The sequence below is a fragment of the Macrobrachium rosenbergii genome, chromosome 26, assembly GCF_040412425.1.
Source record: "Macrobrachium rosenbergii isolate ZJJX-2024 chromosome 26, ASM4041242v1, whole genome shotgun sequence".
NCBI classification, from domain to species: Eukaryota; Metazoa; Arthropoda; class Malacostraca; order Decapoda; family Palaemonidae; genus Macrobrachium; species Macrobrachium rosenbergii.
Window position 1 is genome coordinate 8,342,480 of NC_089766.1, and position 22,528 is coordinate 8,365,007.

General features: G+C 34.7%; 1 protein-coding gene across 5 annotated transcripts in view; it reads left to right on the forward strand.

The window, feature by feature from the left end:
* The first annotated feature begins 1,059 nt into the window (after positions 1-1,059).
* The window catches only part of Arl5 (ADP-ribosylation factor-like 5), a 64,591-nt gene continuing 43,122 nt past the window's right edge, over positions 1,060-22,528 (forward strand). The window contains exon 1 of one of the 5 annotated variants that reach the window (XM_067128124.1): positions 1,060-1,804. In XM_067128124.1, coding sequence (XP_066984225.1) covers positions 1,759-1,804 — 46 coding nt within the window. In that variant the 5' untranslated portion in view covers positions 1,060-1,758. The remainder of the gene's footprint in view (positions 1,805-22,528) is intronic. The other 4 variants (XM_067128122.1, XM_067128126.1, XM_067128125.1 and 1 more) reach the window with 4 other exon arrangements.

Consider the following 22,528-nt stretch of genomic DNA (forward strand, 5'->3'; position numbering starts at 1 on the left):
CGATGACAGGCGGGGCAGCCGAACGAGACTACAGTCTACCCCAAAGCCAAATTAAAGTCCTTCAAAAGAAGACATTGTGCTTACCCCATACAAATGGGAAAACAAGCATGTTAAAAGAAGAAGGTTGCAGCCAGAGTAGAGATGGACATGGGGCTAGCTGCTTCACCCCAAAAAATTTTTATGAATCAGAAGGTTTATATATAGCCTATACGTATATATATAACAAAATCTGAATGTTCAGGGCACCAGTCGTTTAAATAATTCAAGTCCGGTTTATAAATACACATAAAAATTATTTAAGATAATTAAAGAGTAAAGAATTATACAAGATTAGTGCGAAAATCTTGGGGAAAGAATCATATAGGAATCATTCATGATTTAAAAGTCATATAAAAATAATTTAGTGCTAAGGAGTCTATTTGACTTTAAAATAATTTAAGAATAACGGTATAGAATCATATAAATGTTGAATAAGATCTGAGGATCATTTAAGAATCAACTAAGAATCAAGAATCTATCAGGATCATTAAAGATTCGAGGAACATTTGAGACTATTGTCAGATTATAGGGTTATGTAAGAGTTAAGTAAGATTTGAGAATCATAACGCGTTAAAGAATCACAAAAATGTATTTTGATGTCAAAATCATTCACAAATAACGGAGTAGTTTTTAAGAATCTTAATCAGAATTAAGAGTCACATGCTTTAGAATTCTTAAAGGATTGTAAGTTGTGAAGAGAGACTGGGGTCTAGTGTTGACCTCTTAACTCTGACCAGCCTACAGTAATATTTTAAAGACGTGAAAGCCATAGTCTAGTCTCAAGTTTATGGTTTTTCCACAAGTCCCTAGTGCTGATAGATATCTAACCCTAAATGCTTATCGCTGTTTTTATACGGTACCAGAGACCCGCTGGTACTAAATCTATTATGAAAATGTCATGGGTATATGCAATTTGGGAGCTGGCAAGTATAGACGGTTAATCAAGATTGCTGCTATGGCCGTAATGGCTGTCAAGAGACGTGACTCATGTCTGAGTCACCAGTTTGTTGTTGTTAGATTAGGCTGGCCTTCTGCCAGCACCGGTTCTTGTTCTTTGAGCTGAGGAGATAGTGTATAACTTTACAAAGTCGTCTGTCGCTGTTGACGAACCCGTACATGTCAACTTTATAATCCAGGATACGATCGCGCGTTAAGTTTGCTACTTAGCCTTCAAATAACAATATCAAAGTTCACGCACATGGTCATCGTTAATCTCTCCTTCAATGAGATCGTGTACAATGATCTATTAAATTGATGGCGGACGCTGAAGGTTTCCGTGACGCCATAGCTCACACCAACCAATATGATGGTTTTGTTTCTAAGAGTGACGTCATGGATGACGTCAATAGTCTTTCCCCCCCCCATCTGGGCTCGTTCTGCGAAATTAGACTATTTCGAGAATAAGTTCGAGTTGGGAAAAGATTTGATAAATCGGTTATTTAAGGCTATGCATAGGTAGAATATTAGCGGTTGTGTAATTTAATTTCCAAAACTGATATTCAATTGCAGTGATGTTTCCACGACGTGATTTATGGCAGTCTACTAAAACGAAGACATTCGTGAGTTGTCGTCGTAGGGAACGGTTCCAGCTGTTTAAGTTTCGTCACTCAGTTTCTTACTGTAAGTCGTGAGGTGAGGGTGTGCAACGTTTCGTGCTGATATTTACCATATTTTTCGACTGCATTCTTTTCTTTACCGCCGCAATTCCGAGTCGCCAGAATGGGAATTCTCATCGCGAAATTGTGGAGCCTGTTCGGAAATGAGGGTGAGTATTCGAAATAAGGCTCCCGAGGCTGTTTATTCCCTTCTCAGAAGGGGAGCTTTCCTTACCATAAGCTAGCTTTTGAAAGCAATTCGCTGGTCACTTGTCTTGTTTATATCCGGAGATAAATTTCCCCTCTTTAAATTCAGCTGTTTACTGGAATTGAGTGATCTGGATGTAGAAATTTTGTTCATGAGTCCGTACAGCTGATCGATTGCGTTTTGGAGTCTACGCTAGGCTAGCCCAAGACGAGGTTAGGCTGGACTGGTGTAGTTTGACGTAGAATTAGACAACTGGGCTTATTATTATTATTATTATTATTATTATTATTATTATTATTATTATTATTATTATTATTCAGGGTACACCATATGGGCTACTTGTGTTAAGCTGTGGGTCACATACCCTGTATGGTTAAAAGCTTTCGAAGAACAAATTAATATACGGAATGCGTTAATTTTTCTCCATTAGAAAAAGGCTAATCAGGGTTGGGTTATTTTGAACAATAATTGTAATGGGCTACGACAAGCCAATTAGCCTGGCATTGCTTGCGAATTTAATTTCAAAATTTAACCACTTTACAATTAATTACAATAATTACAATGTGGATATGCACTAGCCTGCTATGAATTGTAAATTGCTTAAAAACAACAGTAGCCCATTTACTAGTTTCTTATACATGCAGTATAGGGAAGCTTTATATATATTTTATTCATGACACATTCCAGATTAATTTTGTCACACAAATGCCAGCGGGAAAGAAAAATAAATAGTTCACGTTTTGCAACTAAGTTATATTGCAACAGTTGATTGGATATTTGTTGCTGTACAATAAAATTGCACTGTTCTGCAATTTGGGAATAAAGTATATGGGCTGTGAATTGTGAATTTATTTTGTTAATTGTCATCAGAAACTTACTGGTATTAATAGACTTGAAAACATGCTGTGAAATTGGTAAACGTGGCCTACTGGCCTATAGCCTGAGATTAAAAATGAACTTTAGACCAAAATGCCAGGAAATATTCAGTACCTATGTTGACATACGCTATCTTTTACTTACGGTTAGTGTCGACCTTATCAGTCTTGTTTAGTCTAATTTTGGTGGTGTTCCTTTCTAATCTTGTTTTGTGGTGTTTGGTATTTTTATTTTTGCAGTTGAGTATTGTGTTTTTAGATTTTTTTTTTTTTTTGTATGTTTGACATTCAAAATCATAGCTTGAAATGAAAGGATTTGACACTTTACAGCCAAAATACAGGGCCAAATTATCGCTTAACCTACGAAGCAATGCCAGGTATAACCAAGTTAGGCTATAGGTTACACTAACTTACAAAAATATACTTACTGCGAGTGTCCATAGCTTGGAGGTTTTTGTGCACAGCTTACGTGATCGCATGAGACAGTTGCATCACCATTGTAGACCCTCCCCCCCTCTCGTACCAGGTCTTGCCTGGGAGTGAGCAAAACTACTTTGTTCAAATGTGTGTCGGTAATTACTGCTGGATTCTTTGTGGGTATAATTATTAAGCTTTAGCACTGGTAAATAAATTTTGTTCATTGAGTGAGCGGTGTGATTAACAGTGTGTTCAGCCTTGCAAAGATCTCAAGGATAGATTTAATCTTGCAGCTGATATAAGCTATGTTGTTGTGAAACATTGGGATATCAGAATCTGTTTTTAACATTCAGCCCCCTGGTGGCACTAGACAGTTAAGTGTTTGCCATGTTTTAGGTTAGGCCATATTTGCTGTGAATTTGTTTGTTTTTGTTATATGCATAAATTTATGGTCTTTTTCCCCTGTGGAAATTTTGTGTTCAATTCAGTAACGTTATGGCTCGTTTTGTGGTTGATATATAGGCTGTATAGATGTGGTTGTATAATCCTGATTTAATCCTGTTATACTAATTTGATAAGCTGTTCATAAGCTGGATTCTAGCCAGATTTTCTTTACCTGTTTAAAAATACAAGCATTTAGATAGCCCAAGTTAATTAGTGTGAGCTCTCATGTGGTAGCATGGAAATTCTTTAGGTATACTTAAAAAATAACGATAGACTTGATGGTGAGCGGACAGAATCTGAATTAGAATACCCTATGTTGCCATGCAAAGTAGTAGTTGCTGATAACCATGATGTAGGGTACAATGGCCATCTAATGACCTTGTTTAGTCAGTATTTTGGGGAAGTTGTAATAGACTAATGTTTATTACATCATGGTTTTGATTGCCTCTACATTATATTTGAAATGTTTAGGTATGTAATTCATGTAAAGTTCATTAGGGCTCTAATGTATCTCTTAATACTCTGCTTCCCCTCATCATTCAGTAGAACATTGTTCTCTCTGATATGTCAGATTAGTTGGTTTCGGTAGGAAAAAATGATTGTTTCAGATATATTATTGTTGCAATTTTCTTTTTAATAGGTGTCGGTTGAATTTTAGACCAAAAAATGACAATAGAATTTGTAGCACAGTAATTGGAACAGTGAAATGAAAAGGCATTCATCAAATTATGTTAAGTGTATTAACTGAATGAGACATTGAAGCTTGGATATTGAATGTAAGGTTAATTTAAGTACCCTGTAGTTATGATTTGGAGGTAAAGAAGAATTACTGTAAATACTGATCATGAATGTCAGTGTTCTACATTATCATGACTAGTATGTTGGAAAAAAATGTATATTAGAGAAGTGGTAAATGGGGAATTTGAATATGTATGCCCTGTGAAAGATCATAAGATTATCAGGAGCATTATGATATAATTCGACAAGTAGTATAGAATATTTGGTATTTTTCTCTGAATGTCAATGCAAATATGTATAGGCTACATGAAAAAGTATGGTGATTCTGCAAGGTACTTTCATTGATGTTGGATAAAAAAGAAAAAAATGACTACACTAGCATATGACTACCTTCTACTTGTTCCTGTGACATTGCTTGTTCTGTCACGCAGGTAAATTTCTCTTTAAGGAACTATAGAAAATTTATGTATTCACATTTTATGTTGAAATTCTGCCATAGAATACTTATAATATTGAGTTTTAATCAGTAAATTGCTTACTTTAGGTTGTTTTTCCTGTGGAGATAAACAGCTGCTGCATTTGGTCCTTTTTGCCTTGATTTGAACAACCTTAATGGCAAAATTTGTAGGTAGTTGACTCCATTCCTATAGTTCCGGTTCAGTAGATTACCTGTGTGTGGTTAATTAAATATTGTTTTTGTGTGGAATCTTGCCCTTATATGTTTTCTATCCTTCCAGAGGGTATTTAAATATTTGTAGCACTAAGTACAGTACTTTCAAGGGAAGCCATACTGTATTTCAGTTTATTATGCATTTACGGGTTTGTCGTCTTTCACCTGTTTAAGAACTTGTAATGCCTTAGGTTATTTTACCCTTTGTAGACTATATAGGATTATGGTGCTTATCTGTTATATCCATAGTTATAATGCATAGTATATGCAGCGTAGGTAAATAAGAAAATATCTGCCATAATGTAGTAGCTCTACTGTATTTTGAAAAACAAGAATTCACTTTTCCTACTTCCTGGAAGTCAAGATCCTTCTGCTTCAATACAGTACCTATCTTCTCCACCTAGTCAGCACTTTCTTGGTGCTTCACTCGTTTCTTCCATTGCCTCAGAATTACAGTACATAAACTGTACTCACAAGTAAACATAAGAGAAATGTGGACATTTAAGTCATCAGAAATTTAAAATTTCACTACTGCACAATACTTGTATAAGTTGAAGGATTTGGATCTAGAAGACTATCAAGATTGAAGGCAAATAAGTTACTTCTTAATTAAGTATGTTACTCTGACTGCTAAAGAGATTTAAACAGTATTTTTTTTTTTATAGAGGCAGACCAGAGTTGACTAGACTGTGAGACTTTTAAAAAAGCTGAATGACTTGATCATTGATAATTAGGGGAAGGTAGAATTGGGATAATTGAATGTGATATGTCAAGAAGTACAAAACAATTGTGTTTTTTAGAAGAGGGTTGGTAAGAGTTAGTCAGTAGTGACAGAAATGGAGGACATGCTTAGAATATGTTGAAGAATGACAAAAGGGAAACAACAGAATTGATGAATTAATGAGTCTACAGTTGTTTAGATAGTTGTTTATGTCAATTATTGGACAAGGTTTTTTTTTTATTAAGGGTTAGGTAAGGAATTTCTTTGATTGGTTAATCAAAGCTAGTGGTTGGAGAAAGTAAACATTGAAAGAATAGCTTGTTGGTGATGTTATCTGACAAGAATGCTTGTAATTGGGTATAGTAAAACCAAAATGCTTTGTAAGATGACCAGTAGCTGGGCCTTTTTTGAGATACTAACAATTGAAGAGTGCATATTGTCTTTTAAGTTGACAGTTGGCATTCCCCCACTCAAGATTTTGCAAGGATGTCTTCAGCAGAGAAGGATATTGTAAACACAGGAAGGAATCACTGAGAGCCTTTCAATGACAGTGCTGTCCCTTCCTGAAATCTTTCTCAAAACCATGTAAATCATAGAATCACCTTCGTAGAAAGTTTAAAACATGTTATGACAAACTGGTGTTGAGGCGTCAGATTTGGGTGTTTACGGAAATTCATCAGCTGCTCGAACAGCAAAAGGAAGTTTGCCAATGAAGGTTTTCAAAGTGAACCTCATTAACATAATGCTTTTATGATTGCAAGCCTTAAGGCCCATACATGAGGAACAAACTGCAGATGGGAAGTTAAGTAAGCTATGGACATTTTTCCTCTGAATTCTAACTCCAACTAAAAGTCATTACTATTTTGTAAGAACCTATACATGAACAAAAGGATGGGCTTGAATGAGGTATCTTCATTATGGTTGGTTGCTGATGTGTAATCCTCATGTGAATTAACTGATTTCCTTGTTTCCCAATCTGTACGGTATCTTTCAAAACCACCTTTTCTACAGGGCTACTAATTTGGAGTCCCATATCAGTCACAACCTTATCACTCAAGGCTGAAGGACGTAGTGTCATGTCTGCAAGACACTGGGTTACCTGCATTGGATAAGGCTACAGAGAGCTAAAGATCAGAATTTTCACAGGGGTCCATCTGTATGATACGGACTTGGTCCCAGTTTACGAACTGTAGGCTTTTTAGATGGAAGTTCACAATTCTGGCTTCCATTTTCTGGATTCCATTTTCTGGCTATCTATTTCGTCCCACAGTTTGTGACTTCAATGCATATTTAGTAGATTTTTCCTTGCCTAGCATCACAAGAAGCTTGGCAGTGAAGAATTTCGAGCTAGTCTTTGTTTTAGTAAGAATAAGCTGAAGAATGACTTTATTCCCATGTCTTTAGCAGCAAAATTAGCCAATTTCCTGAAGGACCTGACAATTAGCTTGGCTGGTCTTTATTTCAGTTCTCTTTGATACGATACTGAATACTTTCTCAGTCAGTTTCAAGGAATATCGTCACCTTCCAGTTAGAATACCTAATACACAGGTTTATCAGTCAGTGACTGACCAAGAGTGTGTCAGTGTTTAGGTTTGTAACCAGTGAGATAAGAGCACTTGTATAAGGTTATTATGTCATATGATAACAGGCACTTGAAAGTGTCAGTCTAACCTTATATCATTATGGGAACTGTCACTCCGGCTGGTGGCAAGAAATGCGTGAGAGGATTATTCATTGTTGCATCATTGTCTTTTTAATTTATTTTTACTTCTGAGCTTTTGGGGTAAAAACCTGTGCTTTTGCGGATAAATCTTCACACAGTTTTACAAGATTAATTCTTGAGCGTGGCCCTCTTATCAGCTGTGTTAAGTGATAAGTGTAACTTCAGTGCCAAGTGATAAGTGTAATTTCAGTGCCAGTGATTATCAGATACTAATGTGATCACTTCATTGCGGTATCTTATGAATTTTGGGGCTTACAACTGTGAATTGTTACCAGTAAAATATTATTTAACTGTTGAAAGTCATAATTATTGTAAATGGAATTGCAGCACTTTGACACTTCGATACCGTGATTAGGGTTGTAAGTTGTATTACACTGTCCCAGTGTTCTTTATATACCATGTATTATTGTAAAAAAAGTGGGGAAAAGCACGTTAAACGAAGAAGAAGAAGAAGATTGTATAATATCTGATTATATCACTGATAATGCGTGATCATTTGGATCCATGGAAATATGCTACAATATTAATTGCATTTCTCAGGGGTTGTATTTTTTTTAAGCCTTCCAGCAAAAATTATAATAAAAATGATTCTTGATTAGTAACTAATAAGTTTTCCATATCTCTCACTTGAGTTTTAAACATTCTTAGCAGTCATCACTTGGCAATCAGACTTTCTAATTACCCATCAGCATATTACTACAAATGATAATACTGTATTATGAGCTTGCCATTCGTTTGTTTGATTTCTGTGATCAGTATTCCCTTGACGTTTGGGGCTTGCAAGGTTGCACGTTATAGTCAGCTATTTTTAACCATTGCGGGGCAGAAAGCAAACAGTGAATCAAGTTATGTGCTTGGACAGCAAGCATGATTGCACTTTTGTTTCTGTTAAATTCTGTATGTTTATTCAGCTCATGTTTCTTTGTATTTTTACCTGCTTGGCTTTCAGATATAGTGGGACTTACAAGATCTGTGCTTGATATTCATGGCATAAGTTTTCTGTTTATAGTTAAGGGGGAAATAAAATCAAGGTTGAGATTCACTCTTATGTGGACTTATTGTGCGGTATTATGCATGGGTTGTTCTGCTTTTAGTGGTGCAACAGTGTTGGTTTTAGTGTCCATTCCGTATAGCATTTCATGCATCGGGGAGGCAGTCTTACAGAATGATGGATAGCAGTAGAAATTACTTGAGAGTACGTGTAATATTTACCTGGCATGATTAAGTATGTAAGTCACTAAGATGAATACAATATACATTTCTGAGGAATACCTGCAGTAGTTAAGAGTAACTTTTCACAATAAAAAGAATCTTTTGGTGAAAATATATTGCAGAGATGTGGTTTTTACCTAAGGCTTTCTTTTGCTTGATTAGATGGACAATGAATGTTCTCCACTATCCTCTGGGTTAAGTTTCATCAACGCCATTTTCTTTGTGAAGTCCTGTGCCCTCTGTCAAGTCTTCTCTATGTAATAATTTTCCTTTCCCTTTTTGTCATATATTCAGAATACAGGTACAGTATCTCTAACTTTGATACTGTACGTTTATTTTCCGGCCTCGTAACACTACACGTTTAACTTTCCTTTACTGAAAATATACGATGAACAAAATTGCATCAGATACGGATCATTAATCATTCAGACTTCAAACTATTTGATAGGAAAGAGGAAAAGTCCTTGGTTCTCTTTTGTGAATTGGAGTATATCATCGTTACAGTCACACATGATTGGCATTCAAGGAGGTGAAGGCGAAGTTCTTACGTACCAGATGCTCTGGTTAGTTCCGATCTGTGTATTTTATTGATGTGGGATTCATGCTCAAGTTGTGGTTTAGTTAAAGTTTAATTCATTTTTAAGTTAATGTATGTTTAAAGTTTGATTCAGTTTCAAGTTAATGTCTGGTTAAAGTTTGATTGTTATGGTTTAGTTAAAGTGTGATTCAGTTTCAGGTTATAGTTTAGTTAAAGTTTGATTGGTTTTCTAATTAATGTCTGGTTAGTGTATGATTGTTAATGTCTAGTTAATGTTTGATTGTTGTGGTTTAGTTAAAGTTAGATGCATTTTCAAGTTATGGTTTAGTTAGCGTTTGATTCATTTTCAAGTTAATGTACAGTATAGTTAAAGTTTGGTTAGCTTTCAAGTTAATGTCTAGTTAAAGTTTGATTGTTATGGTTTAGTTAAAGTTTGATTAAGTTTCAAGTTAAGGTCTAGTTAAAGTTTGATTATTATGGTTTAGTTAGAGTTTCATTAATTTTCAAGTTATGGTGTAGTTAAAGTTTGATTGTTATGGTTTAGTTAAAGTTTAATAAATTTTCAAGTTATGGTTTAGGGCAGTTAAAATAGGTTCATTTTCAAGTTATGGTTTAGTTAAAGTTTGATTCATTTTCAAGTTATGGTATATTTCAAGTGTTAATTAATTTTTAAGCTATGGTATAGTTAAAGTTTGTTCATTCATTTTCAATTTATGGTTTAGTTAAAGTTTTGTTGATTCATTTTCAGTTTATGGTTTTGTTAAAGTTTGTTGATTCATTTTCAAGTTACAGTTTAGTTAAAGTTTGATTGTTATGGTTTAATTATAGTTTGATTCATTTTCAAGTTATGGTTTATTTCAAGTTTTATTCATCTTCAAGTTATGGTTTGTTTCAAGCTTGTTAATTAATTTTTAAGCTATGGTTTAGTTAAAGTTTGTTGATTAATTTTTATTTTCAAGTGATGGTTTAGTTAAAGTTTGATTGTTATAGTTTAATTAAAGTTTGATTCATTTTCAAGTTATGGTTTATTTCAAGTTTTGTTAATTAATTTTCAAGATAGGGTTTAGTTAAAGTTTGTTGAGTCGTTTTCAAGTTATGGTTTAGTTAAAGTTTGTTGAGTCATTTTCAAGTTATGGTTTAGTTGTTGAGGATTGTTTATCATTAACATTTAATCTTGCTGTTCAAGGTAATTGCCTCGTGTGACTGAGAATATTTAATTTTATATTTCCCCATTCATATTTATGGGAAAACGTACCAGTTTTGGGAAGGTTTTTTGCTTTTACTATAATTATCCGTAACTATTAAACTGCTGGACGAGTGGTCATCTCACAATCCTGAACTCGACAAGTAAGTAAATTTATTTGTGTTTTGCTGGGCCATTTACCATGAAGGAAATTTATTGGGTGTAATTTTACTCTTGTATGGTGGATGATTTCTTGCCGTTCTCTGCCACAGCCCGCAAAGGGAAAATATATACTAATCATGCCAGAATCGATTAATGTGTTGTATAATTTTGTTCAGTGCGCGGCCAGTTTATTCTCTCTCTCTCTCTCTCTCAGCCGACAAACCGCGAATGTGTTTACCTTATAAATATAGATTAAAACCTGAGAAATATTCAGAAACGCACCTGCCCCTGTAATATGGATGAAAGCGCTGCCTCTGAAATGGAACGCAAGAAAAATAAAACACACAAAAATCAGTCGATCGATAATAACGAAGGAAAGAGAGAGGAGGGCTTTTGAAAGTGAAGGAAGAGGAAGTGAAGGTGAAACCATAGGAAATACGAGGAGGTAAGGAGATGTTGGGGGCGGGGGTGGGGGGGGGCGGCTCTTGTGTCGAGTGTGGAGGCGGGTGGGGAGTGGAGGTGACAAGAAGCACGTATTGTTTTCTGAGTGACTGATTGATTATTATTATTATTATTATTATTATTATTATTATTATTATTTGCCCAATACATTATTATTATTATTTTTATTACTATTATTGATGCATAAAGAACATTCAGCACTACGTTTGAAAGGTCTACCACCTATATTATTATTATTATTATTATTATTATTATTATTAATATTATTATTTTTGCTTTTAATGTCGCGTTAGATATTGTGTTCATTCAAATTTGGGGTAGTTTGAGTAAAAATAATTACTGACTCATAATATATATGTCATTTAATATAACCAGTTTCTAACTCGCGTCGGAATCAAACGCACGGTCTTTTGGGGTTGAAAGGCAATTATTATTACCAGCTTATTATTACATATTATTATTTTTGCTTTTCATGTTGCGGGATATTGTGTTCATTCAAATTTGCCGATGTGAGTTTTGATAAAATTAATTTCTGTTCATAATATATGATTGTGGGCCATTATTCAAATTTCTAACTCATGTATGAATCAAACGCCGGTCTTTCAATTATATATATATATATATATGGACCATATACACAAGTGACAATTGCTTTTCAATTGAGGGACCTGGGTTCGGTGCCGATGTGAGTTTTGATATTTATTTCTGTTTATATATGATTATATCCATTACTATATATATATATATATATATATATATATATATATATATATATATATATATATATATATATATATTTATATATATATATATATATATTTATATATATATATATATATATATATATATATATATATATATATATATATATGTGTGTGTGTGTGTACACACATACATCTACACACACATACACACAGTTGATGGTTACACCCTTGTAAAGTAGTTATTTGACCAAAAGGAACGGTCGACCAATACCAGCATACCTGACCTTTAAAAAAAAAAAGGAATTATGATCCGTGATTACTTCCGACCCCTTTGATTTCGAAGGCCCTCCTGCATTCAAGAAGCAGTTGACTATTCAGACTAAACATCTAAACGTTTTACTTCATCAGCACATCAAGGCACGCGGCGCTTGGTCGCTCATACGGCGGCACTTGAAGTTCTATACGAGCTCCACCTGAAGGCCTTTTCATTCGTTAGCTCTCTCTCTCTCTCTCTCTCTCTCTCTCTCGTTCTCTCTCTCTCTCTCTCTCAACTGTAGTGAGTGAATTGGGGATAAGAATGTTGAGAGAGAGAGAGAGAGAGAGAGAGAGAGAGAGAGAGAGATAGAGAGAGACTCTGAGTCTCTCTCTCTCTCTCTCTCTCTCTCTCTCTCTCTCACACACACACACATATATATATATATATATATATTTCTTTTATATCAGCTGAGGGCCATATATATATATATATATATATATATATATATATATATATATATATATATAAAATTTCTTTTATATCAGCTTAGGGCCGAAATATATATATTATCCGTTATTTGAATTGTGTGAATTTATATAAGTGATAAATGAATTGGAATCGTGGGGAGAGAGAGACAGACAGACAGTTGACGTAAACCATTGAGCCATCTCATGGCTCAATGGTTTACTCACTCTCTGAATAGGCTCAGACGACCATGTTATATAACTGGACACCAAATTCACTGGATATTAAGACATTTCAACAGATTGTATAAAAATCACGGTGTGATATATATTTATTTTTTTTTTTTTTTTTATGTGTGTGTGTGTGTGGACGAGGTCTTGTGTGTGTGTCCGGTTGTGTTTTAATCGAACGATGGCCTTCAGCTCGACCATGTCAGCTAACTGGACAAAAAATTCACTGGTTAGGTCACGCAGGCGCGCTGGATTAAACGTTTTACACGTCTGTCAAGTTGAAGAAAGACCGTTATTATTCAGAATTGGACACGTAGCCCTGAATTATGTGCTAGCGTTATTATTATTATTATTTGTAAAATTAGGAAAAAGACCTTCTTTAATACAGGTTTTGTTAAACAAAATGGCAGTTTCAACGGCATTTATCTTATATAGTATATAAACGCTTAATTCGTCTTATCAGTTGCTTTTCTTGCGATGGATTGGTTGCAAGCAGTTGACCGATATTCATAACCCGTGGTTTAGTGACGTGTAAGGGGTAGTTCTCGTGGGGTGTCGACTAGTTTCGCCCTTCTGAATGATGCCCTAACGAGGAGGGCGAAACTAGTCGACACCCCACGAGAACTACCTCCCACACATCACTAAACCACCGGATATGAATATCGGTCAATTGCTTGCAACCATTCCAGCGCAAGAAAAGCAACTGATAAGACGAATTGAGCGTTTACTATATAAAATAAATGCTGTTGAAACTGCCATTTTGTTTAACAAAACCTGTATTATTATTATTATTATTATTATTATTATTATTATTATTATTATTATTATTATTATTATTATTATTATTATTATTATTATTATTATTCAGAAGATGAAACCTATTCATATGGAACAAGCTCACCACAGGGGCCATCGACTTGAAATTCAAGTTTCCAAAGAATATTATGGTGTTCATTAAGAAGTAGTAATAGGAAGTGAAGGAAGATACGTAAAGAAGAGATCCCACTTATTTAAAAAGAAAAAAATAAAGTAATAAATAGATAAAAATTATTGAAATACAAGAACAGTGTTATTGAAGTTCCAATTGTTAGCCTTATTGATGTTCCATAATTGGAATTGTTCCACTTTTTCCACTACATATATATTTTATACTGCTCAGACATCCATTGAGCCCATAACAATCGCCTGTCTTCCCGAGGATGTTGTGTAATTTTCTCCCAAGCGATGTTGTGCAATTTGAACCGCAGGGGTCAAGCAGTTCTCCCCGTATTTTGTAATTTACTTACGTTTTTATCTCTTCACTTATTAGTTTGTTCATTTGTTTTCCTTTTCGGATAACCGATCCCTTCCTTCTGTAGTTCCTATTACTTTCTGTTACTGTTTTTCAAATGAACGTCGTATTCTGTAGAAGGTTGAATTGGGAGTCATTGGCAACCTTTGGTGGGATTGTTCCATATGAATAGGGTTCATCTTCTGAATAATAATAATAATAATAATAATGATAATAATAATAATAATAGGTTTCGTCTTCTGAATAATAATAATAATAATAATAATAGGTTTCGTCTTCTGAATATGTAATGATAATAACAATAATAATAATAATAATAATAATAATAAATTTCATCTTCTGAATAATAATAATAATAATAATAATAAATTTCATCTACTGAATAATAATAATAATAATAATAAATTTCAACATCTGAATAGTAATAATAAAAATAATAATAATAATAATAAATTTCATCTACTGAATAATAATAATAATAATAATAATAATAATAATAATAATAAATTTCAACATCTGAATAATAATAATAATAATAATAATAATAATAATAATAATAAATTTCATCTACTGAATAATAATAATAATAATTATAAATTTCAACATCTGAATAGTAATAATAATAATAATAATAATAATAATAATAATAAATTTCAACATCTGAATAGTAATAATAATAATAATAATAATAATAATAATAATAATAATAAAATTTGATCCACTGAATAATAATAATATTAAATTTCATCTTCTGAATAATAATAATAATAATTAACGACAAAGTATTACTGGTCGTGGATGCTCATTCAACTTTAATTAAAAATTGGCAGGATTTTGCCGTCAATTTTATCTTAAATGAGTTACTGGGTCATCGAACATTCATAATTTGATTATCAAGCGAGATATTTTTATACGATTAGTGACGTGGAGGGGAATTAATGAAATTCTCTCTCTCTCTCTCTCTCTCTCTCTCTCTCTCTCTCTCTCTCTCTCTCTCTCTCTCTCTCTCTCTCTCTCTCTCTCTCTTCTGTGCTCGGTCCCTGATCTAAGGGGCTTGTTGACATAACCATTGAGTAATATTTACTTAATTGTTATTCGACTGCTGTTTGTCGCAGTTTTGTTGGGTGGAGATGACTGACAGTTTTGATAAATCTTGACATTTAAGAAGACGATTTGATCAAGACAAGAATGAGTAACGAAAGCAATTGGTTTATAAATATTCATGTAATTCTTGATATTGGAGGTGGGATGATTCTCTTAAATTTGTCTCTGATTTTGACCGTTGAATTGGATGAGAACATGTTCCAGATTGATTATTGTTAGCATTGTTTTCCTGTTTATCATGCGTCGTTCGTTCTTTAATAGTTTTGCGTATTGCTGCATGTCAGATGTTTCAATTTTACACAGTCTAATTGTCGTATTTTTCCTTATCAAAAATCTACTGCCTGTTGTGTTTGGATAAACACATAATTACACGTACAATGTACGTGAAACGGATGACTGCGTGCATTCATAATGTGCATAACTATTGTATGTATCAGTTAGAACTAGATTTTAAATCATGTCTCTCGTACTTTCGGCGATATTTCGACTTCCTGCCTTTTCATGAACGACCTTGAAATGTAATATCTCTCTCTCTCTCTCTCTCTCTCTCTCTCTCTCTCTCTCTCTCTCTCTCTCTCTCTCTCTCTCTCTCTCTCTCTTTGTCTTTTCATTAACGACCTTGAAATGCAATCTCTCTCTCTCTCTCTCTCTCTCTCTCTCTCTCTCTCTCTCTCTCTCTCTCTCTCTCTCTCTCCATTAACGACCTTGAAATGCAATCTTTCTCTCCATTAACGACCTTCTCTCCTCTCTCTCTCTCTCTCTCTCTCTCTCTCTCTCTCTCTCTCTCTCTCTCTCTCTCTCTCTCTCCATTAACGACCTTGAAATGCAACCTCTCTCTCTCTCTCTCTCTCTCTCTCTCTCTCTCTCTCTCTCTCTCTCTCTCTCTCTCTCTCTCTCTCTTAACGCCCTTGAATTGCAATCTCCCACACCTTCCGTTTCCTCATCGTCATTTCACACAGTGCTGTTATCTGATAAGGGCGGACGTTTATTGTTTACTGCTGATTTTTTATTATTATTATTATTATTATTATTATTATTACGAGTCGAATACTTTTGTTTTTATCTTTCGTGGTATTATGGGCTGGGTTTTACCGCGGTGAGGTTATTTATTGCGTCTTTATGGTCATTTGTTTATTTTCCCATAATTTATATTGAATTGTGTATAGATATCTGAAAAGTCTTCCTTGTGCTTTCACTTCCACAGTTCTCCACTCCATCCAGCCTTATATTTCTCCTGCGACTCTACGAAAATTAGCAACCATGTAAATAAAAAAAAAGAAACTAGGAAAAAATAATTTGGGCAAAATATAGAGTCGTAGGAATTCCCTCATCAAATATTACGTTTTCTCGTTAATTGGTATCGGTGATAATTTCAGTTAGATTTTTACATCTCTGCGGCTCAGGTGTCTGTCTTGATTGATTCGAATCGGCTGTTCCTTGTTTGTTTGATGTAATTTTTACTTTGTTCTGCTGTTCCTTAGCTTTACCTGTTCGTCTTGTCCCGTGCCATTTTTTACTTGTATATTTTGATGTAGGTTGTGATAATAATAATGATGATAATAATAATATCCTTTATTTCAGCTCAAGGGCGTATACATTGAATATACAAATACAATGGTAATGACAGTAGTTATATGGAAAATAATAGTAATATATATAAATACCTTATATAGGCTATATCTATATCTATCTATCTATCTATCTATCTATCTATCTATATATATATATATATATATATATATATATATATATATATATATATATATATATATATATATATATATGATAAAATTATATATAACAATTAAAAATACAGATTGCAGACGATTCATTTCCACCTAGGGACCTTAGTTGGTTAACAGAAGTCAGTTTGTTATCAAGATTTTTTTTTATTTTATTTATCCAATATGGTATGAATGGTAAGAGCGATAATCATATTATAACGAGAGGATACTGGTAACAGTAATTTACTGCTTAGGTAATTAATGGCCACAGGAAATAAAAAAAAAAATTATGACCTTGAGTTGTTTTAGGGTCATCGGTTAACTCTCCAGTATTCCCCCACTTACAGTTTTATTTTTCTGTCCGCCCTCAGATCTTAAAAACTACTGAGGCTAGAGGGCTGCAAATTGGTATGGTGATCATCCACCCTCCAATCGTCAAGCATACCAAATTGCAGCCCTCTAGCCTCGATAGTTTTTATTTTATTTCAGGTTAAAGTTAGCTACGATCGTGCTTCCTGCACCGCTGTAGGCGCCAACAACACCCGCCACCACCGGGCCGTGGGTGAAAGTTTCATGGGCCGCGGCTGAGAGTGTCATACAAGCATTATACGCAGTACAGAAAACTCGGTTGCGCCAGACACTTTGGCGCAGTATTTTTTTATTTTTTTTTTTTTTTTTTACACATTGGTACGTGAAGTTGATAGTTTGTCAGTTGCAAAGGAAAGAACTAATTGCAGAGTTCCAGAATAGGTTTAGCAGGCGTCGTTATTTTATGTTTGATAAACATCTCTTTTTAAAGGTAGTGCGTGACACAGTTTTGATTTTAGTCATCAGTCCATGCAAATTATGTCATTTGTCAAAATTGACGTACTTTGCAGTCTGTCTAAATTAATGTGTTTTGCGTGCCGTTGCGTTAATGTGTACTACCCACTGAAGCTGTGGGGGTTTGCAATCTCTCTCTCTCTCTCTCTCTCTCTCTCTCTCTCTCTCTCTCTCTCTCTCTCTCTCTCTCTCTCTCTGGTATTTTGTTTTTGGAATATTTTTGGGAAACATTTTGTTACAGTCGTCAAAGCTGTTATACGTGTTGACTGTAATCACATTATTATTATTATTATTATTATTATTATTATTATTATTATTATTATTATTATTATTATTATTATGATGATGATGATGATGATGAATGGAAGACTTGTATTCTCGAGAGAAGCTGATTAGGGTAAAATACAGATGGGAATAAGAATTAAGGATGATAATATTTACGTAAAAATGAACGGCATTTGCGCAGTAGGTAAATTTGATGAAAATCAGCCTCTTTGTAGCTGTTGAAAGTATTATTGCAGTCTAATATTATGAACATATATAGCCTATGGGCTATATATACACATACATACACACATACACGCATGCATGTGAAATTTCAAAGGCCCATTAAAAAATTCTTCGTAACTGAGATTACAGTAAGAAGACTATGTATGTATGTATGTATGTATATGTATATATATGTATGTATGTATGTATGTATGTATGTATGTATGTATGTATATGTATATGTATATATATATATATATATATATATATATATATATATATATATATATATATATATATATATATATATATATATATATATATATATATATATATATTATTGCCAATCACGTGAGAGGATGCCACTGATACCCTTCTACAGACAGGACATGAAGTCATTTAGGTCAGGGCCTCTCTCTCTCTCTCTCTCTCTCTCTCTCTCTCTCTCTCTCTCTCTCTCTCTCTCTCTCTCTCTCTCTCTCTCAAACCTTAGAGTAAGCAATTAGGCTACTTCATCGGGGAGTACAAGGCAGCAGCCGTCATGATATGTGAGTAAGTTAAAGATAACGAGCCATTTACAAATGAATTACCGTATGTTTGATATTTTCCATCCAGGCAATTGTATGTAAAGTGTTAAGTCTCTCTCTCTCTCTCTCTCTCTCTCTCTCTCTCTCTCTCTCTCTCTCTCTCTCTCTCTCTCTCTCTCTCTGAGTCAATGCTAAGTTTTGTTTTGACGACCTTGGTATTATCTGTTGGTTACAGGTCGAGTGACAAAAAAAAAAAAAAAAAAAAATAGAAAAATAACAAAAAATTTTTTTCAGCGGTTTGCGCAATTGTGTTTCCTGACATTTCATTGTTTGGGAAAGACGTTATTTACTGCGTTGTTGGTGTTTTTCTGTTTGTTTTTATGGTGATCATATGCTCTCTCTCTCTCTCTCTCTCTCTCTCTCTCTCTTTTGTCAAGCTCCTCCACTGTATCGGTAATCTTAATTCTCTTTGTCTAATTATTTTCTCTCTCTCTCTCTTTTGTCAAGCTCTTCTATCGTATCAGTAATGTAAATTCTCTCTCTCTCTCTCTCTCTCTCTCTCTCTCTCTCTCTCTCTCTCTCTCTTCTATTGTATCAGTAATGTAAATTCTCTTTGTGTAGTTCTCTCTCTCTCTCTCTCTCTCTCTTCTATTGTATCAGTAATGTAAATTCTCTTTGTGTAGTTCTCTCTCTCTCTCTCTCTCTTCTATTGTATCAGTAATGTAAATTCTCTTTGTCCAGTTCTCTCTCTCTCTCTCTCTCTCTCTCTCTCTCTCTCTCTCTCTCTCTCTCTCTCTCTCTCTCTCACATCAGCTGTTGTATTATATTAGTAATTCAATTCGTTTGACAAGTTCATTGAATTAACCTTGGCATTTTCACAGTTTAATGAATAAAACCGGGAATGTCTAGATGAATTTTTGAAGTCGAGTGGTATATGGGTTATACATATTTATTTCTAATAGCATGTTCCTTCACTCAAATATTTATTAATAACAATATATTGCTTCATTCATATCACGTTACCTGTACAGGTGTGTCTGCCTGTTTAGTTAGCAGTTCATGTAGAGGCAAAGCGATATGAGTAGGCATTAAAACCTACGTATGTGTTCATGTGGTCGAGTTATGTTGCTGTGCATATAATTACATAATGATTTATGGAGATCTGTGCATTTTTAGTTTTCTTAAAAAAACTATTGTGCCGGCTTTGTGTGTCCGTCCGAACTTTTTCTGTCCGCCCTCAGATCTTAAAAACTACTGAGGCTAGAGGGCTGCAAATTGGTGTGTTGTTCATCCACCCTCCGATCATCAAACATACCAAATTTGCAGCCCTCTAGCCTCAGTAGTTTTTATGTTAATTAAGGTTAAAGTTAGCCATAATCGTGCGTCTGGCAACGATACAGACCAGGCCACCACCGGGCCGAGATTAAAGTTTCATGGGCCGCGGCTCATACAGCATTGTACCAAGACCACCGAAAGATAGATCTGTTTTCGGTGGCCTTGATTATACGCTGTACAGAAAACTCGGTTGCGCCGAAGAAACTTCGGTGCATTTTTTACTAGTTTTTTCTTAGGTCTACAGACAAGTTTTCCGCGCGTCTAACATGTAGATTAGGCATTTGCATATGATATAAAAAACTGTCCTCTCCCAGACTCTGGGTGAAATGAGCCGTTGCAGTTGGCTCATTAAAAACAGCGACCCCGACCTGGGATTAAGCTGAGAAGATCATCTTGGCTGACAGTGACTTTGTCAGAAACCACTGGACTGTGTACGGTCAAAGCTGATTATAATTATATATATATATATATATATATATATATATATATATATATATATATATATATATATATATATATATATATATATATTATAATATACTGTATAATTACATTTATGTATATATATAAACTTTTCAATCTATATTTTAATAAGGCTTGTATATTTTCCGCTTATTTCGAAAGGAGCCGAACTAATTTCCATATTTGTATAGTTAGGCGGGTCCTTAGGCCTACGAACGAGACCTCTTTATTAAGCAAGAACGGTTGCTGGCGTAAGATCTACCTTATTTAATGTGACGGCAACAGTAGGCCTGTGTGGGATGACTGTTTTCAGCCTAATTTTGTTTAACAGTAGGAACAAAATGGCTATTAAATCTAACTTAGCATTTGGTAAAACCTGGCTCTCTCTCTCTCTCTCTCTCTCTCTCTCTCTCTCTCTCTCTCTCTCTCTCTCTCTCATGCTTCATTGATTCCCCATGCGTATCGAACTAATGATGTGAAAATGAACGGCTTAATTTTCTCGTTCCGGCATTTAAACACAGCAAAGGCATTTTGCCTCTTTTAAAATTTCGTACCCTGTTCTCTGTTACGTCACATTTGCGTCGTTCTTTCCGTTAATGAGGTCGCACGTACACCTTTTCCCTCGCTCTCAGTGACGTAACCGCCACTGCCGAGCATCCAGTGTCTTCAAACAGACGAGTGATCAAATCCAAGATGGCGTCTCAGGTGCGTAAAGACTTATATATTACTTAATACTTCTTTTACAGTTAACGTTGCTATATTTCCTATCGCAGGTTACGTTGCTAAACATTTAATCAGGTCAAAGGTCAAGGTGTTTTGGGGGATAGCAAGGTCACGCCCCCACACGAGTGGATCGTTGGCACCCACGCCTATGTGCGCACGTGTGACAGAACCGTTGTAACGATTCGATTTGCCATAGTACTATCGAGCAGTTATCCTTGTGATATTATAGATTATATATATATATATATATATATATATATATATATATATATATATATATATATATATATAGAGAGAGAGAGAGAGAGTTTCAGTGTTTTGCTTAACTGAACCGTTTCCTGAAATCTTGTGTTGGTTTCAATCAGGAAGGAAATTTTTTGTTGTTTATTTCGTAAGTAAGGCGAGCAGTTGTTTCATAGCTCGTTTTATTCTCTCTCTCTCTCTCTCTCTCTCTCTCTCTCTCTCTCTCTCTCTCTCTCTCTCTCTCTCTCTCTCTCTCATGCCAAGTTCTTTTATGCAGTTGTACTAATCAGCTTAAAATACTTCTGCTTCTCACAGCACTGAAAAAGAAAAAATGAATGTAAAATTCACTCGGTGACTCTAAGCCCTCAAAGATAAAATTCACTCAGATCACCTTTTAAAATCCCCAGTTGTTGTGCTTTGTGACGTCACAGCACCAACCAACGCCTGGCGACCGTGACGTAACGTCGTTTATATTTCTGCTTTGATTCTTTCCTCAGGCGATAATGTCGTTATCGGTTTATCGAGTGGGAGACGAACGTTTAAGGTTCCTGGCTCTGAAAATTGTTGCCCGAGTTCAGATTGCGTTTGGATTCTTGTTGTTGGAAAAGAGACTCTCTCTCTCTCTCTCTCTCTCTCTCTCTCTCTCTCTCTCTCTCTCTCTCTCTCTCTCTCTCTCTCGGAAGATAGTGCTAAATAAGACTCAACAGGATAAGGCTTACTTATGAGTTTTCTACGTGAAATATGAAGCAATCTCTCTCTCTCTCTCTCTCTCTCTCTCTCTCTCTCTCTCTCTCTCTCTCTCTCTCGGAAGATAATGTTAAATATGACTTAACAGAATAATGCTTACTAATGAATTTCCTACGTGAAATATGAAGCAATCTCTCTCTCTCTCTCTCTCTCTCTCTCTCTCTCTCTCTCTCTCTCTCTCTCTCTCGGAAGACAGTACTGAATAAGACTAAAAAGGATAATGCTTAATTGTGAATTTGCTTCGTTAAGTAATAAGCAAAGAGAGAAATAAATCCATAAACAAATCAGTTAGGCCTACATGTAGGCCGTAGTTACTTGCAGGCTCCTGATACGAGGTAGATGCGACTACATCACAGTATTAATGGAAGATTGCTCTTGCAAAATCAATAATGACCAATTGATGATGATGGTAGGGTGCC